The sequence below is a fragment of the Equus caballus genome, chromosome 20, assembly GCF_041296265.1.
Source record: "Equus caballus isolate H_3958 breed thoroughbred chromosome 20, TB-T2T, whole genome shotgun sequence".
In the NCBI taxonomy this organism is placed as follows: Eukaryota; Metazoa; Chordata; class Mammalia; order Perissodactyla; family Equidae; genus Equus; species Equus caballus.
This window is the reverse complement of record NC_091703.1, coordinates 7,007,904-7,031,841: the sequence shown is the minus strand read 5'-3', so window position 1 is coordinate 7,031,841 and position 23,938 is coordinate 7,007,904. Positions and strand designations below refer to the sequence as shown.

At 41.2% G+C, this 23,938-nt stretch overlaps 1 protein-coding gene across 10 annotated transcripts in view; it reads left to right on the top strand.

The window, feature by feature from the left end:
- LYRM4 (LYR motif containing 4) overlaps positions 1 to 23,938 on the top strand; it is a 192,593-nt gene that overhangs the window by 131,575 nt on the left and 37,080 nt on the right. The window contains exon 3 of one of the 10 annotated variants that reach the window (XM_023624082.2): positions 15,181 to 15,652. The exons of the other annotated variants lie outside the window; for them this stretch is intronic. Coding sequence (XP_023479850.2) covers positions 15,181 to 15,243 — 63 coding nt within the window. The 3' untranslated portion in view covers positions 15,244 to 15,652. Of the gene's footprint in view, positions 1 to 15,180; positions 15,653 to 23,938 lie in introns of those variants that run through there. 10 annotated transcript variants of the gene reach the window in all.

Genomic DNA, 23,938 nt, shown 5'->3' with positions numbered 1-23,938 from the left:
GAGATGACGAAGCCGGTTTCTTCACCTTGGCTTTTTTTTTTTTTTTTTTTTTTTCTCCTTGGCTGAGGAGGAAGGTTTGCCCCGAGCTAACATCTGTGCCATCGTTCCTCTATTTTGTATTTGGGTTGCTGCCACAACATGGCCACTGATGAGTGGTGTAGGTCTGCACCCGGAACAGAACCCGGGCTGCCGAAGCAGAGTCCACTGAACTTAACCACTAGGCCACAGGGCTGGCCCCCTCACCTTCACTTTTAACCAGTTCTGTGTACATATCTAGGCCCTCTGAATTCAGGCCCCAGGACAGCCTGCATCTCAGGGGCAAAGACTCAATACTTCGTTTGCCTTTAGAAGGGGTCTTGTTATCATAACTGTCTACCTCTCAATGTCTGTAAATCACAGTTACCAATATATTACATCAAAGAAACAGGAATTATTAGTATTACCAGTAAAACCTGCCCATAAATCAGCATGAGCTCACATGATTTCCAGCAGAGAAACCTTACCACACAGGTTGCCATGAGTCACCAGAGCCAGAAGGTAAATTTGGTCACCTGTGTAAGACATAGTTGAATAATTATTGGGTAACCTTTTGACATCAGTTCAAAATGGCCATCATATCTTGAATGACAGAGGTGTGCTGACCAGGCATCAGACTAATCCAAAATGAAGATCTTCAATATGGCCGTGGGTCTTAGAGCAGATGTCACATGAGCCTTCTCAAGCGAGTTATCAGCATCATACAATTCAGTTATGGCCATGAGCTATTCTGAACTTGAAGTGGCATCATTAGTCTCACCAGCTCTGAAACAAAACATGTGGCATCTCAGCTCCTTGAAGTTGCGTGAGAGGCTGGATGGAGAATATCCAGAATGCAGCCCCATGGTGATTTGGGCTAGGGCAAGGATGTAGGAGTGTTGATGGAACCATGGGATATCATGCCTGCAGTACAACCACGATGCAGATGTTCTGTGAAATTTCTGCAGCAGGCATACAGGCTGAGAGCCCTGACTGGACATGACAGTGCTCTTTTTAGGCAAAGGCATTCCACATACTGCAATTAAGAGGCAGAGTTGATAAAGCCTGCTGGGCTCTTCAAATCTGGGCATGGCTGTAAGCCCCAAAAAGATGTCAGTTAATATTATCTCCTAATACAAAGGGTAAGTCGTTGGGCAGGAAAATCATGTTTCAAATTTAGAGTGAAACATTTAAAAAGTGATGGCCTTTCACTTTAACCATGAACTATGGAAGGGAATGTGGAATGGCAGAATAGTAGAAATGAAAATCGAGGAATCTAAGACTATAAACCCAAGGACTTTACATATTATTTATCTACGCTGCATGATAAATCACCCCAAGACTTAGTGACTTAAAGCAATAATCTTTATTTATTACCACTCTCAGCTTCTGTGGGTCAGGAATTCAGACTGGGCATGTCTTACAGAGAAACCTCCACAGTTATAAAAGACTCAAAAGCTGAGGCCTGGAATCACTCACTCGCTCACTCGTCTTAAGAATGATGCTGGCTGTCAGCTGGGAGCCTGGCTGAGATTGTCATCCAGAACATGCACACACAGCCTTGCTATGTAGAGTTGGCTTCCTCACAACATGGTGGCTGGATTCCAAGGGCAAGAGTCCCAAAAGAGAGCCAGGCAGAAGCCATATGGCCTTTATGACTTAGCCGCAGAAGTCATGCCATGTCACTTCCACTGTCAAAGTACTGGTCAAGGGAGTTACAGAACCTGCTCACATTCAAGGAAAGGGAACTTAACCTCCTTCTCTCAGTGGAGGAGTGTCAAGTCATGCTGTCAGGCGAGCATGTGGAGTGGCAGGACTGTCTTTGAAAAATACCATCTGCCGTACCTATCCCGTTTATTGTCTGTAACCCCATCCCCACACGTGTACAGCAACAGAGTGTAGCATGTTATAGGCCCTCAGTGACCACTGGACCAGTCTGTGATGGTTAAGTGAGTGGGTCGGTGGGTTGGCTGTAGTTCTGGTTCTGTGTCCAATTTGCAGTTTGACCTGGTCTTAGTCTCTCTGGATCTTAGTTTTCCCTTCTGGAAAACAAAAAGACTAAGCTCTAAATCACTGATTATTAACCTTTTTTTAATGTCCCGATATATGTGCTTCAGTGATAGTGGGTTTCAAAACAGGAGTAATTCTGATTGAGAGTGAAGATAAAAGTTTAGAAAAGCCCCCCTCGGAAATTCTAGTCTCCCACCTCCCCCACCCTGAGAATCCTGAGTTAAACGAGCTGTAAAATTTCTTCCAGCTCTGATCTCCATGAGCATTGAAACCTTGGACACATTCCTTGGCTTCTTTGGGTTTTAGTTTCCTGCTCTATAAAATGAAAGACCTATTAAATTATCAGTTAGACTTTTTGCAGCTTTCAAATGTTTGATTTTAGTATTCATGTTGACATAATGAGATTCCTTTAACCACACTAATTCTGCTTTGCTATATGGATACATGAATCTATAGAAGAAGTCCTGTGTTTATAAGTTCTGCCCAGGGTGTTTGAGATGTTTTCCTTTCTGTGGAATGATAGAATCATAGAGTGGCTTTTGTGGTTGGGGCTTTGGGAATCATCAAACTCTCCATCTTACACCTTAGGAAACTGAAGCACAGAGAGGCCAAGTGATTTGCCCAAGGTCAGAAGGTGTATTACTCAGGGTTCTCCAGAGGAACAGACCAATTGGGTATGAAAGGAGATTTATGATGAGCAATTGGCTCACACAATTATGGAGGCTGAGAAGTCCCACGATCTGCAAACTGGAGACCCTAGAAAGCCAGCCTGAGTCCGCAAACCTGGGACCCAGGGGAGCCAACGATGTAAATGCCAGTCCACGAACAGGAGAAAATGAAATGAGGTGTCCCAGTTCAAGCAGTCAGGGCAAAGGGAGCGAGTTCTTCCTTCCTCGGCCTTTTGTTCTGTTCAGGCCCTCAGCATTTAGGAGGGCAACTGAATCACTGAGTCCACCAATTCAAATGCTAATATCATCTGGAAACACCGTCACAGATACACTCAGAAACAGTGTTTAATCTGGGCGTCCCTTGGCCCCCTCAAAATGACACACAAAATTAACCATCACAAAGAGCAGGATTATTGGCAAATTAGGCTAAAATTCTGTTATCTAAGGTAGTGAACTTTACTGTTTGTGTGACATCATCCTTTTAGTAGAACATATATAAACATGTGGACCCCAGGTCCCAGCAGTACCCCATGTCTGTCATCTCCATCATTCTAGGAAGAGCCTGCAGCCTAGAACAGTGCTGTCTTCTTAATTTCATAAATGTGGTAAATGTTTAATTACTTTTATAAAAGTATAGATTTTTCAGACATAAAACTCTAGATTAAAGAGCTGAAAGTCCAAAATAATTATAACCAAAGGTAATCATGATCACACATGGAGGTTCTTGGTATGACATCGGTGGAGAACAACAACGTTTGAATATGTGTAGAACTAGATATTTTAAATACAAGCCGACAGGCTTTTTAATCTACTAGGTTAATTGTTTAGGAGGTGAAAGGTGGCATGAAGAAAACTGTACTGTTACACTACAGTACAGGACAAAGGAAAGGGTCCACATTTGGGTTTAAATCTGTTGCTACTTTTTACTTTTTAATTGTGGTAAGATACACATAATAAAGTTTACCATCTTAACCATTTTTAAGTACATGTGTTACATTTTTAACAGGTTCTAATTCAGTGACCAAGAACTTAAGAAATAACAAGCAAGGAAGTGCTAGGCCTCACATGTTCACAAGTCAAATCAAGTTGACACACAAGGTTAACTTTTCTAAGCCCAACTCCATGCTTCATAGAAAAGGTCCTCAGCTACAAATTGTAAATACCTGTAAAACACTATTAAAGAGTTTTACTTTGTAAAATATTTATAGCACATCATAGTTTGTCTAAAGCTAATGTTGGTCTCCTTTGATGCTAAAGCCCTACGTACTTTGGATGTACTCTCCATATTTACAAATGCCCTTCCTCCAAACATGTTTAAAATTTTGTCAAATCTTAAACTTTATTTAAACAAAAGATCTTCTATAATATTAAGCACAGTTATATCAAAAGTGTCAAAAACCAGTAAAGTGCTACTGTTTTAAAACCAAGCATTTACTTTTACATAATTTTTCTCAATCTCCTACTCCAGTTTGTATTTTTTGTAAATACAGTGTGACCTGTGTCATGAATTAGACTTGATATTCTGTTGCCTAACTTTGAAGTGTATTGTTGATCAAAGTTCTAGTTGTGATGCATTAGCCATGTTTATAGAGTCGTGGTGATGAGATAGTTTGAACTTTGCCTGTTTCTCTAGGGGCATTGGTCTTGCAGCCTGGATGAGTCGTGCCTCTGCAGTTCACCAGCTCTTTATTTAGAATAGGCTACTTACCCTCTTCAGGCCTTTCGTCCCTACAACACAGATTTTAATACCTATTTACTAAAAATGTCAGCAAGGGTAGCATTCAGTTATGTGTATAAAGTGCCCAGTGCCTGGAACTTAGTAAGTACTCAGTGAACATTAATATTCTTCTTTTGGAATTAAGCTCTCTCAGGCTTTATCTGTAGCAACCACTCTGAAGCCCTTCTCTGATTGTCAAAAGACTTTTGTGTTAAGACTTTAAAGTATTAAAATGATTGTGAAGACCAAAATTTCTGTGTCTAAAGGATTAATCTCATTTTCAGCTTTTAACTTTTCTCAAAGATCTCTAGCACTTGCTTCTACTTAAAATCCCAAAGAACTTTTCATCTCTCTTAACTTTAATTCTTAACTTTCTTTTACTTTTTTCACTTTTTTTTACCCCTAGTCTTAAGTCCAAAGTCATGTCTGTCCCCAGGTATATTTTCTGTTGCATCTTGGTGTTTTCTTGGGTTTTGAGCGGGGAATGTGTAAGGGTTCCTTATGTAATAAACAAATGTCATAATATATAAGATTTTCTGTGACATGGTCTAGAAATCACAAATAACACTCAACTTACTTGCTACTGATTCAGAATTCTTCAACTGAGGGAAAACTGCTTAATATCAGTTTTTCTATATTTAAAGTTTTGGCAGAAATTTTTCTTTTGTCCTCATGAAACTTACTTTCATGATACCTTCTCAGAGCCCCTTATCTACCGTTAGTCTTGTTTAGAATCTTTTTTAAACTCCTAGAAGACAGCACAATTGCTTTTCTCTTTGTAACTTCTGAGGCCACTACCATTCACAATAAATTTTGACCAAAGGCAAAATTAAGTCTGTACCACCTCAAGGTGTGTGAGTAGCACAGTTGGAAGAGGTAAGATATTTGACAGAAGACGTGACTGTTTTCTGCAACTGATGTGAATTCAGAGCCTCTTATGTAATTTGATGCTAGAAGGAGAAGCAAAATAGAAGCTGGAATTTGCAAAACTGCAGGAGGAATGCTCCCTATCTTCCCTCAAAAATATACTCTGATGAAGGTAATTTGGTTGGTGGTCCCCAGGCAACCTGCAAGGACAAAGCGTATCAACTCTTACTCCAGTTTATGACTAGAATGGAGATACCTAGAAAAGAGCAGGAATTCTGTCTTTTTTGACAGTAGGTCAACAAACAAGTGAGTAGTTTTCATTATACAAATAGAGTAACAGGACATTAGATGCAGAATATTAAAATGTGCATCCAGGGAAAATGTTTTTAAATACAGGTGGACATACAGAGGAATACCAGCAGCCATGTAGCAAAGTCAATACTTAAAGGACACTAGAGTTTATAAAAGAAGGAACTCAGTGAAGACACTCAGTATGAACATGGCAAGTTTGCAAAATTACAAACAACAAACTTGAACAGCTTTTAAGGCTCTCACTGAATGGAGCCAACCCTAGGAGTCTGGTGTCTGCTGGTCTGGTACTCTCCTGACAGATCCTGAAGGCAACACTTCTATGTTGGGTGTAAAAGAAGCACCAGTATGATGCATCACTTCCACCTCTAGGTGTATACCCAAGAGAAATGAAAACATATATCCACACACAAAAGGTGTATAAGAATGTTCATAGCAGCACTATTCACAATAGCCAAAAAGTGGAAACAACTTAATGCTCACCAGCAGATGAATGGATAAATAAAACATGGTAAATCCATACAATGGAATATATTTGGCCTTAAAAAGGAATGAAGTACTGATACATGCTGCAATGTGAATGACCCCTGAAAACATTATTCTAAGTGAAAGAAGCCAGACACAAAAAGACATATATTGTATGACTCTATTTTTATGAAATGAACAGAATAGACAAATCCATGGAGACAGAAAGAAGATTAGTAGTTGCTGGAGGCTGGGAAGGATGGGAGGTTTAGAAGGTGACAACTAATAGGTACAGAGTTTCTTTTGGAGCTAATGAAAACTGTTTGTGGTGATGGATGCACAACTTTGGTCGTACTAAAAACCATTGAATTTTACACTTTAAAATGGATAGATTTTACGGTATACGAATTATGTCTTCATAAAGTTATTCGGAAGAAGAGGTGCTAGGAAGAAACCAGAGCTCTTTCTATGCATAACTCTCTACAACAAGAAATGAAGGAAATCTAACCAGTCTTCCCACAGGTGTCATTTTCGTGGGACAGTTTAGCATGCTGTTAGAAGAGGCTGTGGTTAGAACCTGAACTCCTGCCTTCTACTTCTCCACCTCCAGCCTGGCCCATTCTAAAAGGCAACAGGAAACTGGGCAAGTTATTAGTTAGAAGAATACTGACTCGGTTTAAAAAGTCTTGAATAGAATTACCATATGAACTAGCAGCTCCTCTTCTGAGTGTATATATGCCCAAGAGAATTGAAAGCAGGCACTCAAACAGATATTTGTACACCAGTGTTCATGCCATTATTCACAACAGCCAAAAGGTGGAAGCAACCCAATTGTCCATCAACAGATGATGGATAAACAAAATGGTATATCCATACAATGGCATATTATTTAGTCTGTAAAGGAAAAAAATTCTGACACATGCTACAGCATGAATGAACCTTGAAGACAGTATGTTCAGTGAAATAAGCCAGGCACAAAAGGACAAATATTGTATGATTCCACTTATATGAGGTCCTTATAGAAAGTAGAATGGTGGCTGCCAGGGGAGGGGGGAGTAGGGAGTTAGTGTTTAATAGGTACAGAGTTTCAGTGTGGGAAGATTAAAAAGTTGGGATGGATATGGTCATGATTGCACAACAATGCAAATGTACTTAATGCCATTGAACTGTATACTTAAATGTGGTTAAATTGGCAAATGTTATGTATATTTTACCGCAATAAAAAACAGTATTAGATTTATTTCTAATTCTAGAGCTGAAAAGCTTTTTTGAGTGGATTCAGCAGGAAAGCTTAAAAGAAAATCCTTGTCTTTGAAGGAAACAGGGCCTAAGGCATCTAGAGTGAACCCCACCTGGGGAGCTCATTCTACTACCATAAAAACCACACCTGGAGTGAATCCGAGCTCAGTTCATAGGCCCAAGAAATGTCGTTAGCTAGGGAAAGGAAGGAGAATAGGGGATAAATGTAATAATATTTATTCATATTAATAAAAAAGTAATAAATATGGTTTCTTAAATAGACATTTGGTTACCTTCTTCCCTGTATGTTAGTTTGCAATGGCTGGGACTTTTTGTTTGTTTTTTAACTTTTTTCCCCCCCAGTTTGATTGACAAATAAAAATTGTATATATTTAAGTGTATGACATGATGTTTTGATATATATATATAAATTTTGAAATGATTACCACAATCGAGCTAATTAAAATGTCCATTACATCACATAGTTACCTTTTTTGTGTTGTGGTGAGAACACTTGAGATCTGCTCTCTCAGCAAATTTCAAGTATAAAGTATATTATTATCATTACTATTAACTATAGTCACCATACTGTGCATTAGGTCTCCAGAACTTACTCATCTTATAAGTTCAATTTTGTGCCCTTTAACCAATATCTCCCCCATTGCCCCCAGCCCCAGCCTCTGGTAACCACCATTCTTCTCTCTGTCACTATGAGTTCTACCTTTTTCCTGAGATCCTGCAGTATTTGTCTTTCTGTGTCTGGCTTATTTCACTCAGCATAATGTCCTCCAGCTTCATTCATGCTTTTGCAAATGGCAGGATTTCCTCCTTTTTACGGCTGAATAATACTCCATTCAATGAATATCTGTATGCACACACACGTATATATACAAAAAAACATTTTCTTTATCCCTTCGTCTGTTGATAGACACTTAGGTTGTTTTCATATCTTGGCTGTTATGAATAATGCTGCAGTGAACATGGGAATGCAGATATCTCTCCAAGATAGTGATTTCAGTGCCTTTGGATATGTACCTAGAAGTGGGATTACTGGATCATAGGGTAATTCTATTTTTAATTTTTGAGGAATTTCTATACTGTTTTCCATAATGGCTGTACCAACTTGTTTTTTAACTTTTTATTATAGAAAGATATGAACATATACAAATGTAGACAGAGTAGTATAATATACCCATTACACACCTTTAATGATTATATACTCGTGGCTAATGATATTGTATCTATATGCCCAGCCATTCCCTCTCATATTATTTTGAGAAAATTTATATTTCATATGAAACAATTTTAGTATATATCTGACAAGATAGATTCTTTTTTAAAACATAACTAAAACACCATTATCATACCTAACAAAATAACAGTAATCTTTAATATCATGAAATATACAGTTTAAATTTTAAATTGTCTCATAAATATAATTTTTTACACTCTGTGTGTGTGTGTGTCTTTGAGTTAGGATCCAAATAAGGTTCTGGATAATGTATCTCTTGAATTTCTTCTAATCTGTAAGTTCTGCCTATATATCTTTTTTTTTTTGCTCACTCTTGTTTTTTCTTCTTAAAGATTGGCACCTGAGCTAACAACTGTTGCCAATCTGGTTTTTTTTTTCCCTGCTTTTTCTCCCCAAATCCCCCCAGTACGTAGTTGTATATTTTAGTTGTGGGTCCTTCTAGTTGTGGCATGTGGGACACCGCCTCAGCATGGCCTGATGAGCGGTGCCATGTCCGCGCCCAGGATCCAAACCAGCAAAACCCTGGGCCTCGGAAGCGGAGCACGCGAACTTAACCACACAGCCACGGGGCCAGCCCCTTTTGTTTTTTCTTGAAATTTGTTTGCTGAAGAAGTAAGTCCTTGTATCTATTTTTGCTGATTTCATCTTTATCACTTATCTTGTATAAAAATTAGGTAGATCTTAACTCAATAGATTCTTAACTTCAGCTGGATGTTAGACGCACCTGAGGAGCTTTTAAAAATCCTGACTTGTGTGGAAACAGTTTGGCAGTTCCTAAATAACTTAAATATAAAATTAACATATGACCCAGAAATTCTACTTCAAAAGAATTGAAACAGGTTTTCAAACAAAAACTTGTACACAAATAGCAGCACTATTCACAATAGCTAAAAGGTAGAAACAACCCAAATGCCCTTCAACTGAAGAATAGATAAAACAAAATGTGGTATATCCACACCGTGGAATTGAACCGTAAAATTAATAAAGTAGTGATATATGCTACAAGCTGGATGAGCCTTGAAAACTTTGTGCGAAGTGGAAGAAGTCCAACACACAAGCCATATATTTGTATGGTTCCATTTATATGAAATATCCAGAATAGGGAAATCAATAGAGACATAAAGTAGCTTAGAGGTTACCAGGGGCTGGAGGGAGGAGAAATGGTGAGTGACAGCTTAGTGGGTATGGGGTGATGGAAAAGTTGTGGAAGTAGATAGTGAAAATAGTTGTACAACACCGCAAATGTCATTAATGCCACTGGATTGTACACTTGAAAATGGTTTAAATAGTAAGTTTTATGTTATGTATTTTACCACAGTTTTTTAAAATTCTGACATGTAAGCCACCCCCCAGACCGAGTAAATCATAATCTCTTAAGTGTGACCCAAATATCAGAATATTCTAAAGCTCTCCAAGGGATGCCAGTGGACAGCCAAGGTTTGGAAGATAGAGGCTGGATTTCAAGTCGTCTTCGTAGGTGCTGGTGGGGGCGTGATATATTTAAATTTGTGCCAGTCTGTTCACTTGTTCTGAGGAATAGCCATGTCCTTTCAACTGCTGTCAGACAGCAGATGCTGTCAGAAATCTGCTGCCTAGAGTTAGGCAAAATATTATGTCTTTTTTTTAGAAAATAAATGTTTGGAAAGCCTGAGAAGAAAAAGATCACCTTGCACTGATGTGACTGTTTTTTAATATGAGAGAAAAAGGCCCTGCGTTTCTAACTGCCATCTAGATATGTGAAACAGTGGCATAGCCCATGAAATGGTAGCCTCGAGACAAGTGGCCCCTCAGTGTCCCCAGTCTCCCCATGTGTGCACACACCCTGCCAGAGCAGACTCGGGGTCTGTCCCGGCCACTTCTCCAGAAAACCTAGGGGCAAGAGAACAAGTAACTGCTACAACTCTTCAGGGAGGGAAGTGAGCTTTCCCCTGTCATCTGTCTAATCCGGGCATGGTTCGTGCTGCCATCAGTCCTGTAGAAGCTCAGCAGTACTTGCTTCCCTGCCTCAGGAAGGAACATGCCGTTTCCTTAGCAAGACTCGCTTCCCGTGAGCTCGGATCAGACCACAGCTGCTGCCGCCTCTGCGGCTTTGGCAGAGTTGCAGATAGCTTAAACGTAGATAGGGAGTTGTAGTTCTCCTTTGCTTCAGCCAACTTCCTTTTCTGGCAAAATCTGAATAAACTCAAAAACACTGGGCAAGTGGCTTGTTGCTCCCCATGGAGCTTCACAAAGCTAAGTTCTTTATGTGATCCGAGAGATGGATGGCTTGTAATTTTCTTTGCTCAGCATTCGGTTAATATCCTAAACTCTCATTTCTGAAAATGACTGTGGCTAAGATGTACTCCTGAAGCGGAACTACAAATTAAACTTGGAAATCACAACTCGATCTTTCTCAGCCTTTTGTAGCCCAGCCTAAGTGACCGAAGGACTCTTCTGTTTGAATAACATGAAGTTTCCGTCTAAGATATTAATTAGAAAGACACTTTTTCAGATGAAGTGTGTTGTAGTAAAAACATCATAGATTTTGCTCTGACCCACATTCCCCTCACCAACCACCTTTCTAGGCTCATCTCCAGCCTAGGAGCTGGCCCTGTTTCCTCCCTTACTTGCTGTGACCCTTGATATGTTTGTTTAGCTCTAATAAAGTAATAAAGCTTGGTTGTGAATAAACACATATATATGGTTTTTTAAAGGTTATATGCACTTTTGGAGTCAGAAGACCTAGAATGTCATATGTCAGCGCCATAATTAATTTACCAGTTGTGAAAATGTAGGCAGGTTACTAAATTTCTCTGATTCTCTTTGCTCATCCATAAGATGTATGTGAGTCTTATGTATTGCATAGAGTTTTTGTAAAAATTAAGTGAGAAACTAAGTAAAGCATCTAAGCTGACACATGCCCAGTAAATGTTACTTTCCTAAATAGGTAGTATTGCTAAGTAGGTAAGACAAGTGATCCTCAAACTTAATCCATCACAGGCAGGGGGTTAAGGGATAGGATGCAAAAAGGCCTTCTCTCTTCACTGTGGGGGTGTCCTGAAAGCCACAAGAGCTGGGTACAGTTAAACCAGGTTAGAATTTAGGATCTGCTGATAAATCCTATCTATCAATTGTAGATCCATGATTCCTTGAAGATAGAGGTATAAGTTAGGGATAAAGTTATGAGGCCAAGGCATATGATTGCATCTCAATTATGATTTATATCTTGCCTTTTTTTCCCACTGAAAATATATTTTCTAGGTCATTAAATATTCTTCATTTCTAATGATTACATATTAAGGATATCCTGTCAGAGAAAGCTATGGGCAACTCTGTGGCAGCTAATTTGAAAATCTAATAAAAAGTAAAGTAGCCTGAGATTTAAGATTTTCTTTGGCCAAGTCCTTGACCAATTTTTGTGGATGCTTATTTTGGTAAATAGCTTATGGACATGTTTTTAAAAAATATATGCTTTGAGTTGCATATATGTGTACTTAGTTTGTTCATCGTATTATTCAATTCTTCTATGTCATTACCCTCTTAAAATGGACTGGCTCTATCCAGTTTTGAAAGAGGACTATCAAAGTTCCCCACTATAATTTTATTTTCATCAGTTTCTCCTCACATTTCTAATAGTTTAGTCCATGTATACTTAGTTACTGTCTTATTTAGTGCATACAGGTTTACAACTGCTATATGTGTTTTGTAAATGTTGCTCATTTTTCAATTTAGTGCTTTTAGACTCAACTCTGCCTTGTCTAATGTTAATATAAACATGTGTTTTCCCCCTCAAATGTGCCTAGTGTATCTTAATTCATCCCTTGATTTTCAGTCTTTATCACTCTTGTTTTAGGTGTTTTGTTTTGTTTTGTCTATCCCAGATAATCCATTTACGTTTCATATAATGGCTGGTAGGGTTGATTTTATTCCTTCCATCTCATTCTATTATTAATTCTGGTTTATTTCCCTTCTTCCTTTCTTTGTTTTTGTTGGTTTTATGAAGTAGCTATTCATTCCTTTTTTTCCTCTTTTAGTAGTTTGCAAATTCTGTTGTACTCTTCTATGCCCTTGATGATTGCCTTCTGTAGCCTGATGCTTATAATTAGAAGCATACGTTTGTTACCATTATTTGAAAAAGGATATCTATTTCTCCCATCAAGACATCCTATTTCCCTACGTATATAAATTTCATAAATTTGTTCATTGCTTACTAGTTGTTTCTTTCCAAGTCGCTCTAATTGCTTTTATTGTATACTACTTGTCCATCTCTCCCAGCAGCTTTATTTTATAGGCAGCTATTTGGATCAGTTTTCTTCTCTCTGGCTTCTAGAGTCCCTTAAGCGTGTTGTTGTTTTTCTTGGTCATCTCATTGGGTTCAGGTCTGGTTGTTGGGGTGCCCTACATGGCCACGTTTCCATAAGGATAAAAGGGAAGGATCTCCTACTCCCAGGAGACCACTGGGCTAGCAATGGCAGCAACTGCCTGTCTTCCTGTTCCCAGGTCCCCTCATACGATCCCATCCTCAGGAACAGGGAGTGCCAGCCTTGCTTTCCAGTTCCTCCTTGACTGATAAAGTTCACTTACAAGACCAGTGTCAGCCAGATCCCCAGGGTCCACAGACCTCCTGCAGCTACACTCATCGCAGAATCCTCAGTGCTGGTCTCCAGGCCCGGCATGCTCTCCAGGAAGAAGGCTCTCACTCACACCAGCTGCTCTACTTGCCTCAGCAGCTTCGTGCCTATCTCAGAGAGGCAGAGAGATTGGATTTGGGAGCAGAGGCGAAGCGTATCTGGTCTCCGAGTTCCCAGAATCCCTCTCTCCAACCCTTCTTAATAGAGAGATTTCAGAGTCAATTAATTTTGTAGTGAGAGCTGGAAACCTAATCAATATTGAGAACATAATCTATAAGAAAAGCATATTCCAAGAACTTAACTGACTTAGAAATAAAGACCTCATAGAGCACACCCTCCCTCCCCTCCACGCCGCCTCCCTTGGTTACTCCTTGGTACTTGGTCTCTGACTTGGCCTTTGTGGGCTGCCTTGTACTCTCCCTTCAGTGTGGCTGGTAGAGTAAGGATGGGCCTAGAGCTATCTTTTCACATTTTCTACAGTAAAATATGTTAAAGTTTTCAAGTTTTTATTTTCAACAGAACTACAAAATAATGGTAGGCTGAGTAATGGCCCCCAAAGATGTCCACATCCTAATTCCTGGAAACTGTGAATGTTCCCTTTCATGGCAGAAGGGACTTTTCAGAGATAATCGAGTTAAGGATTTAAGATGAGGAGATGATCCTGGATTTTCCAGGTGGGCCCTAATTATAATCACAAGTGTCCGTATAAGAGGAAGGCAGAGGGAAATTTGACTACAGAAGAGAAGCAGGAGATGTGATGACAGAGCAGAGATTGGAGTGATGTGTTTTTGAAGATGGAGGAAGGGGCCACAAGCCAAAGAATACAGGCAGCCACTAGAAACTGGAAAAGAAAAGGAAACAGATTCTCCCCCAGAGCCTCCAGAAGGACCCAATCCTGCTGACACCTTGACTTTAGCCCACTGAAACTGATTTTTGACTTCTGGCCTCCAGAACTGTAAGAGAATTTGTGTTACTTTAAGCCACCAGTTTGTGATAATTTGTTACAGCAGCAATTAATACATAAACTTATCCTTTGGAGAGCTGATGAACCCAATGCCACTATCTCCTGTCCCCAGTCCCCAGGAAGGAATGAGATGGACACAGTCTTGAGACATGTCACATACATATACAGTGACCCTTGCGGTCCTGGGAGCATGGCTGGAGGGTGGTCAGGGTTGAGGCTACTGGCTGCCTCCAAGCCCTTAGAGACAGTGCTCATGTGGAGATATTCTGTGCTAGTGACCAAGAGAGGTCTTTGTGGGGAATGAGGTTTTCTTTGAGCAAGTGTCTCTGTGAACTGCACATCAGAGGTTCTTGGGGAAGGGGGCAAAGCCAAGCCTTCAAAGGAGTGTGGGCCCCAGCATGGACTGTCTGAGAGAATCCCCAGGCCCCAGCTCTGGGGGAGCATCAACATCTTGTCATGTGGGTGAGAAGGGACCTCACTCAAAGTTGTAAGTAAAACCAAGATTGATGGACTCATCCCCCACATAGTAGTTCACATCCAAAGTTGTGTAAAAGAGAACAGTTAGAGGGCCCATAAGACAAGTTCACAAAATGATTGTGGGGAGGTAAAGGAGGAGGAAGAGCATGATCTCCAAATGCACTTATTTATGACAGTCACTTCGTTAAAAGTGGCCCCTGAAATCTTCAGATATGATTTCTTTCCCCGAGAAGGAAAAGATAAAGGTGTCTGCCTTTTATCTGCTGTCCATCAGCCAGGCAGCCTTGTAACTTTGACTTTCCCTGGTGGAGTGTGCTCAGCCACTCTCAAGCCTGACAGCTTAATGAAGCCCTTGGTATTGGTGAGCTAAAGAAGCACCTTGTATCTGGGAGGCCACAGGGTGCCCAGGCAGTTGGTCACCCCCACTTTCAGCTAGGAGCAGGGAGAGAGAGGAATAGGCACCCTGCTCCCAAGATGTGAATGTCATGGCTGCAGTTCTCTTCACGTTGGCAGTTCTATAAAATGTTTCTGTGCAGACAACAGAAATCTAAATTGAAATTTCCACTTAATTTTTATTGTTCCAACAGGAGTACTGTTTATTTTGTAGAGGATCAACAACTTCAAGACACTATTTCCTATTGCATGCCTAGATTTCTCCTCACCAAGGGTTGACTGGTCTTCCACGAAAAAAATTTCCTTGGATGGTATCAATGTCAGCTTCCTGGTTTTAGTATTGTACTAGAGTTGGGCAAGATGTTATCATTGGGAGAAATAGGGTGACAAGTACACAGGACCTCTCTGTACTACTTTTGTGAACTTCCTCTGAACGTATATTAATTTCCAAATAAAAAGTAAAGGTTAATATGGTAAATTTTAACATAATGTATATTTTGCAATGTTTTTTAAAAACCCACTAAAAATAAAGAAAACTTCTTTTTAAAAAAAGGATGGTATAGACCAGCACTATTCAATGGAAATATAACACAAGCTATAAATCCAAACCACATGTGTATTCTAGTAGCCACATTAACAAAATTAAAAAGAAACTGGCAAAATTAATTCTAATGTATTTTCTTTAACTCAGTGTATCTAGAATATTGTCATTTCAACATGTAATACAAAAAATATTAAGATATTTTGCATTCTTTTTTCCTTATTAAGTCTTTGAAACCCAGTGTATATCTTATAGAACATCTCAGTTTGGCCTAGCCGTATTGCAAGTGCTAAATAGCCATGGGGCCAATAGGACAACACAAGTATAGGTAGTATTTAGGCTATAAACACAAAACCTTTAATGTCTCTTAACATCTTTTAACATATTTATTGAGATTCACATATCATACAATTCACCCATTTGAATTGTATGATTAACTGGTTTTTAGTGTTTTCAGAGTTATGCAGCCATCACCACAATCAATTTTAGAACATTTTCAGCACCCCAGAAAGAAACTCCACACTCATTGGGAATCGCTCCGCCTTCTCTCCTGCTCACTCACTCACCGCAAGCTCTTGGCAAGCACTGATCTACTTGCTGTCTCTATGGATTTGCCTATTCTGGTCATTTCATAAAAAAGAAATCATACAGTATATGTCATTTTGTGTCTGGCTCCTTTCACTTAGTATAATGTTTTCAGGAGTCATCCACATTGTAGCATGTATCAGTATGTCGTCCCTTTTATGGCTGAATGTATTCTGGTGTATGGATATACCATGTTTTATTTATCCATTCGTCAGTTGATGGGCATTGGGTTGTTTCCACCTTTTTGCTACTGTGAATAGTGCTGCTGTGAACTTTCTTGTACACCTTTTTTGTGTGGACATATGTTCTCATTTCTCTTGAGCATATACCTAGGAATAGAAGTGCTGCACAAAATCATTTTTGCACACGACTGATTTTTTATACATTTTCCTTTGCCATATCTGCCTGTTGTTTACATACTTCAAAGAACTGAGCATTTTTAGCACCTACACTGCTAATCTCCCTGTGGTCTTGGAGGATTTGTTTCCATCCCCCTGAGTTTTATAGTGAGTTGGTGCTGGTGGCCGGGTGGTGTCCCAGGCACTACCAAAGTGCTAAGGCCATAAAGAGCTTTATCACTTTCTTCCAAGGGAGAGGAAGCCTGGTGCTCTCACGGCTCTGGGTGACCTTTCATTATGCATTAGAAGAGTTTGGGATATTTCTATCAGAGAATAAAGGAAATAATCTTGATATCTAAAGGGCTCACGTTTGTGGTAAATCTCCAGGTTTCTATAATAGAGTCCCAAAGCTAAATGATAGGAACACATTACTTTCATTAAGAAACGATTTGGAAAGGAAAGGAGAAAGGTGAGGGCTTCTTACAAACAACTCTAAAAGAGGGGCTTGTCCCACCAGCCGGGCCATGTCCTCAGGGTTGAAGCCCATGTCAGGGTCCCTTCGTCTTGGTGATGAGAGAAATGGATTAGCCACCTTGTTTGAACAGAAAAGCAAATCAGAAATCAGTCCAAAGGAAAGCTACTTACAGCAGGTCAAGTTTTGGCCTCAAGTGGAAATCCAGAGCATGGCTTTTATCACTGAGATCATCATCAAAAGCTTCAAATTTCACTCTCTCTAAAAAACGGCGAGTACTTCAGATGTTGCAGTTTCTCTAGTTCAAGGGAATATCATTAAAACATCTTCTTCCTGGGGCCAGCCCCGTGGCCTAGTGGTTAAGTTCACACACTCCGCTTCGGTGGCCCAGGGTTTCACTGGTTCGGATCTTGGGCGCGCACACAGCGCCGCTCATCAGGCCATGCTGGGGCAGTGTTCTACACACCACAACTAGAAAGACCCACAACTACAGGATGTACAGCTGTGTGCTGGGGGGATTTGGGGAGAAAAAGCAGGAAAAAAAAAAAAAGATTGGCAACAGTTGTTGGCTCAGGTGCCAATCTTTAAAAAAAAACAAACAAAAACATCTTCTTCCTAAACAACATGAAGAACTCTGCTGCAAGGACTGCCTAAGGAAGAAGCCTTGTCCGCCAGGCTCAGCTTCTGGCTCGTGACCACTCAGAGTGCTGGGTTCCTGCTCCTCTGGCCGGGGCTTGCGCGGAGACCTTGGACAAGTGCCTTCTTCTCTTGGGATTCATTCATTCTTTTAGCAGAGATTGACTGAGACAGCGTGCTAGGCACTGGGGACAGCTAAGGGGGATGTTTGCTCACAGGCTGATTTATGATCTCAGTCTCAGGCTGCATAGACCCAAGGTTCCATATTGAGACAACAAAAGCATGCCATTGGCTATTCTGAGTGGCTTTGAAGGGGAGAAGAGTTGGTGGAGGGCCTGGAGCTCGGCCAGGGAATGAGGATTCAATATGAGTGAATAAAGAAACCATGGGGGCTGGCCTGTGGCCAAGTGGTTAAGGTTCTGCGCGCTCTGCTTCAGTGTCCTGGGGTTTGCAGATTCCAATCCCAGGTGCAGGCTTGCTCCAGTCATAAGCCATGCTGTGGAGGCATCCCACGTGCAAAGTAGAGAAGGATTGGCATGGATGTTAGCTCATGGCTAATCATCCTCAGAAAAAAAAAAAGAGGAAGGTTGGCAAGGAATGTTAGCTCAGAGCAAATCTTCCTCACCAAAAAAAAAAGAGAGATAAACCATGCAGGTTTCTATGCCAAGAACCTTCATATAATCATATGATCAGAGAGAGATGATTCTAGCAGCTGTGTGCGGTGGACTAAGGTGGGGCAAGGGTCGTTTCTCCTCACCATGGCAATGCCAACCACATTAGCAAGGTCATGCAAGATATCCCACAGGCCTCATATGCTGAGAACTGGCTTCCAGACTCTTAGGGGAATACAGTTTCATTGGGGGTAGGAACGAAGCTGACTCCACACTGCTAGGTGTAAGGGATGTGAAACTGACACAGCCCCAGACTTCAAGAAGCTCACAGCCTCCTGTTGGAGACAAACACATAATCTACATAAACTATAAAGGCAGTACAGTGTGGCTGGTGCTGTGACGGAGACAGTACAGAAGGTCATGAGTGCACGGAGCACTTTTCCAAATCACGGTCTGAAGCCTCATCCCAGATCTGCTACCTCAGAATCTCTGAGGGTTGGCAAGGAGCCCTGCAGTAAATCTCACACACACTGAAGTTTGAGACGCACTGGCATAGTGGGGGCTGTGTGCCTGCCGCGGGAGGTGCCGGGCCGGGACGTGGGTCAGGGAAGACTTGCTGGAGGAAGGACACCCGAGCTCAGGACAAAGCCAGCCAGCCTGTCTGTTCTTCCCTGAACGGCTGCCTTGTGCAGCTGTGATTCCTGGAAGTGTGTCCCCACTTGCCTGAACAGCGATAATTCTCTCTTAGAGGGTCCACCCGTGAGAGATGGACATTTCTGAAGTCATACTCTTAGCCCAATTGGATACATAAGGGACAAAAGGAAAGAGGAGAAAAGAGAGAAGAGGCAAAAGATATGAACTCATAAAAATAATATATTTTCTAAGAAAAAAATCCTTTCTCCAAAATGTAAAAAAAGGGGGGAAGGGGAAATAAACAAACCTTATCTTGGAATTGATAATGTTTTCAGCTGAAATACACTGTTTAATACACATTTACAATTGTGAAGACTATGTAGAAATTTAGGGAAATGTGTGTGGTATTAGAAATCTAAATTAATAACACCAAATAGTATATGCACGTGATAGTTTGTAAACAATTACTTCTAGCTTTTCATATGTAAACATGACAGAATTATTATGCAAAAATAAAAATAAAGTTGATTTGGGATGGTGGGATTATGCTTGACTTTTTAAATTTTCTTTTAATACGTTTCTTTTAATAGCTTTTTTTTTTTAAGATTTTATTTTTCCTTTTTCTCCCCAAAGCCCCCCAGTACATAGTTGTGCGGTTTTTTTTTAGTTGTGGGTCCTTCCAGTTGTGGCATGTGGGACACCACCTCAGTGTGGCCTGACGAGCACTGCCATGTCCGCACCCAGGATTCGAACCTGCAAAACCCTGGGCCGCCAAAGCGGAACACAGGAACTTAACCACTTGGCCACGGGACGGGCCCTCTTTTAATAGTTTTTTAAAACTACACTGTATCACAGAATTAACTGAGAATTAAAGGATTAAAATTTAGAGATTTGCTTCAAGCCAGAGTAGTAAGTATTAACCCCGTGATGTTGGATAAATTAACTTTACCTCCCAGGCCCTGATCTCTTTAAGTGTAAAATAGAGTTAGAGTGATGATGATACCTACTCAACAGCCCTTAGAAGGATCAGGTGAGCCAATAAAGTGTATAAATACTTTGTGAACTTTAAAGTGTTAGACAGATATTAGTTATTACTATCATTATTATACATACAAGTATGAAGTTGTCATAGTCTTAATAAAATGGCTATAGTATGACTATTGAAGCAAATGAAAGTGAGGAAAAGGCCCATCTGCTAGATTGCAGTGGCCTTAACAGCAGAATGGTAAGAGGCTCTTTTTAAAATCAGCTGGGGCAAAAAGTTGGGACAGGCAGATTAATTTCCTTGCACTTTCCCCGTAGCAGTTAAAGATGAGCACATTTAAAGAAACGGTCCATATCCTGTTTGCACATGGCTTCTTCCACTGCAGCCGTTCCCTCCAGGTGGGTGGAAGGAGGCTGCTGCTGCAGCTGCAGGGAGTGCCTCTACACGGCCTCTTCTGGGGAAGCCGGGAGGACACAAAGTGGGGCAGGTAGAGGGTGGGCTGTACCAGGCTTGCTCTGACCCTCCAAAACCCAGATAATCTGGCCTGTGCCCCGTGTTGCCCACTGCTGCAGCCTGTCCTGCTCCGAGGCATGCGAAAGCAGGACCTGGGGGAGGAGAAGGTAGGGCCACGGATTACAAGACTAGGATCAGGGAGAGAAGTGTCTTTGTACCCTATAGTGTCACTCTAAGAGGCCACACTGTTAATGAGGGCCAGGGAATGCATCTTCCTATCCTCCATGCACCTGGTCTTTAGAGGTGCTGGGTGTTTGTGGATGATTTCTACCTGGTGGTCTGGACCACTGCTCTGGTGGGCAGATGGCTATGAAACTGGAGACAGACACTGGCTGTCTTCTTGCCACATTCCCAAATTCTCCCTCCCCAACCTCTGAGAGATCAAAGCAGAGCTGGCCACATGGGGACACTGGATACAAAGTCTGCTAGATGCTGGACCGGAGTCCCCTGGAGTCAGCGGTGAAGCACTGTGTAACTAAGGTTCTGTGAGATGAAAGGGTCCAAACAGCAAGCATACCATGTTGCCTGTTAGCACGACTGCAACTCAGTCACCAAGCCCTTCTTGAAACTGGGAAGAACTCAGGACCCAAACATTACATCAGAGTGAAACCTGGCACGTCGCTGGGATGGCGACAACAAGAGTCCAGGCAAACCACCAGAGATAATGTCCCATCAAAGGTCACGCGCCTACACGGAGCTCAGCTGCACCTTAGCCCCTGAACTCAGTGCTCTGCGTCACCAACACTGCAGCGGCACAGCCCAAATCCCGGGATGGCTATCGTTAGTTACAGGTGATGCAAGTGACTAGGCTGGCAGCTCCTGGGATGGTGCCGGGACCAGCAAGTGCTTGACTGTATGTTTACCACGTACTTGGGGAATTTTCTGGGACAATCAGGTGCTATTTTATCCCTTCAGGGACACCTTTTTTCAGGGTCAGCTTGAATCAATTCTCATTTTAATATTTGTTTTAAGTGAATATACTTGAGAAGGCAAGCTCAGCACAAAATATTAGAAAGACAAATACTGAGTTAGATTACCCACCACTTCAGACGAATCGTTTCTAGAGATGTGCAGATGGACTACTTCATTTGGTTTTGCTGTCTCCCTCATCTGATGACGATGGCACCAGGCTTGGTTAGACAGTACAGAGCACAGCCACCCACACTGCTCCGTTAGACTTACAAGTCCTTGACACTGTGGGTTTCCAGGCTTAGGGAGAGCATTCATCGTCTCAGACGTCTGTCACCATAACAGATTCAAAACTTCCAGAGGAACGAATGAACAGATCCAAAGTCAAGGTTATAGTACCAAAGAAATGACACTCAACACAGAAGAGAGTTTCCAGAGTATGAACCAGAAGGTGCACTTATAATTTTTTCCTTAAATTCAAGCTTGTGAAATATGCTGATTTACTGGCCTCTTTTAAAAACTGCCAGGCTGAGTTTGATGCTTTTTGGTGTTAAGCAGCCTGGAATGGGCAAGGGTACCCAGATGAGAGACAGTGAGCATTCCCTCCCCTGGTGTGCTCACACCTCTCTCCAGACCCAGGCTCTCTGGAAAGTTTCTCTCCAACAATCCCACACGCAACCGTTTCTGACTGCAGGCCGTGGCTGGTGGCCGCTGCCCTACCTCCCTCTCACGGGCTGAAGTCGCGCTCATGAAAGAAATGATGGGAAACAAAAGAAACAAACAAACAAGAGATCAAAGTCCACACATTTTTCTACAACTTGCCCCTTTTCAAGCTCAGCATCTTTTCATGTCAGGACACACAGATCTACTTCTTCTTTTCGAACAGTCTTGTATTCCTTGGGTCCCATCCCTGCAGGGACCTGCCACGTGATATCCAGGGACATTAGGACAAATGGTCAGCCACATTCTCACTTTTCCAGGGCTGAGGAGCCTTCCGGGAATGATATTAAACCTTAAACAACATTGGGGTCAGATCTATACCAACATATCTGATTAACTGGGCCCCCTTCTCTCTCCCTCACCCAGAAGTCAGGTTGAAAAGAAAACCCATATGGACATGAGAGAAAAACACCATAGTGGGTACATATCAACCCTGGTTTTTTGTCTGTTTTTTTGGAAAAGGATTCACCCACTAGAAAAAAAAAAAACTGATAATTTAAAAATATTAATAAATGCTCAGCCTCAATCCCCTTAGATTAGTGCTCCTTCTCAGGGTGACAGTCCAACGCAAGGGAATGATGTCACATGCATTGGATCCCATCCCCCACATCCCTAATGAGAAGTTACATGAGTGGGGCCCCAGCCACATGTATTTTGGAGAGCTGACCCTGTGGTTCTGAGGCCCAGTCCTTGTTAGGAACCACTGCTTTATATGCACATCTGTTCAAAAAGGGTTTATTCCTACAGAGGGGCAAGTATGCTTGATGGAATGGCAACCCCTGCCAGCTGCCCACAACTTCAGTCTCCTCTGAGGCCATGGTTCTCTGAGATCAATTAAAACAGCTTGATTTCCTTTACCCTAAAGGCCTGGAATACAGAGACTATGACATGGTGGGCTTTTTTTTTTTTTTTAACTGAACCTCAGACATGCAGAAAAACAACAGAATGGCCCAGAAATCTGAAAACAATGCATTAGAATTAGGGCAACCATATAATTCATCATCCAGACCCTTGAGAGGGAAAGAAGGCTCTATTAATAATCACGCTGGGACAATAGGTGTAAACTGGACGTGTGGTCGTGCTAATGAGAGTACACACTCCTGCATCTAGTTTCTCTCTTGTCCCTGGAAGCAAGGATGAGATACATTTTTAACTGTGACATGGGATTTAGGGAAGAGATAGGAATTTGTTCCTCACTGCCAGACACATCACAGAGGAAATAAGAGGTAACTCCTCACCACCACTCTCCACATTAGGAATATCTAATATCTAAAATTCAAGGCTTACAGAGTTGAATGGAGATAGTGTGTGTATGGGAAAAGAGAACACAAAAGGACCCATCCCTGGGTTCTTTGAACTGGCCTTTCTCTACTAGTACATTTAATTGTTGACTGAATTTTCAAAGATCCAGTTTGAACATTTCAGGCATCTTCTATGGCATAAAATAATGGGAAAATTAAAAGTAGTAATGTTGTTATATGTAAACATTTTGAAAAACATCTTAGACTACTGAATTCTAGAAAGGAAAAAAGGCATCTGCTTCGAGAGCTATATTTAGGGGAAGACCATGTGACCTATATTTATAAATTCGGGTTTCATAATACCTCTTATTGCTAAATAGAAGAGACTGAAAAAAATTATATAGAAGTTCATGTATTCCTATTTCAGTTTTCTTCTTGAAAAAATTATTAGGAAGCATAAAGTGTGATAAAAGTGGTCTATTTGAAAAATGTTTATTATAGCAGGTGACTTGATTATGGCAAGGCTGTGACAGCAACTCTCCACACTGCGATCTCACCAGAAAGAATGCAAGCAGCCTGGAAAGCTATCTGATGTTGTTCAGGCCAGAGGAAGGGCACAAATGTGCTCTCCTTCTGCTGGACAGGTGAACAGGCGGCAGGCAGCAGGCAGCAGGCAGCAGAAAGTATGGTCTGATAGGAGGCCAAAAATTGTAATTCTACTATCAAAGATTCATTGTATTGGTGACTCTAAAGGTTTTGGGGAGTGTT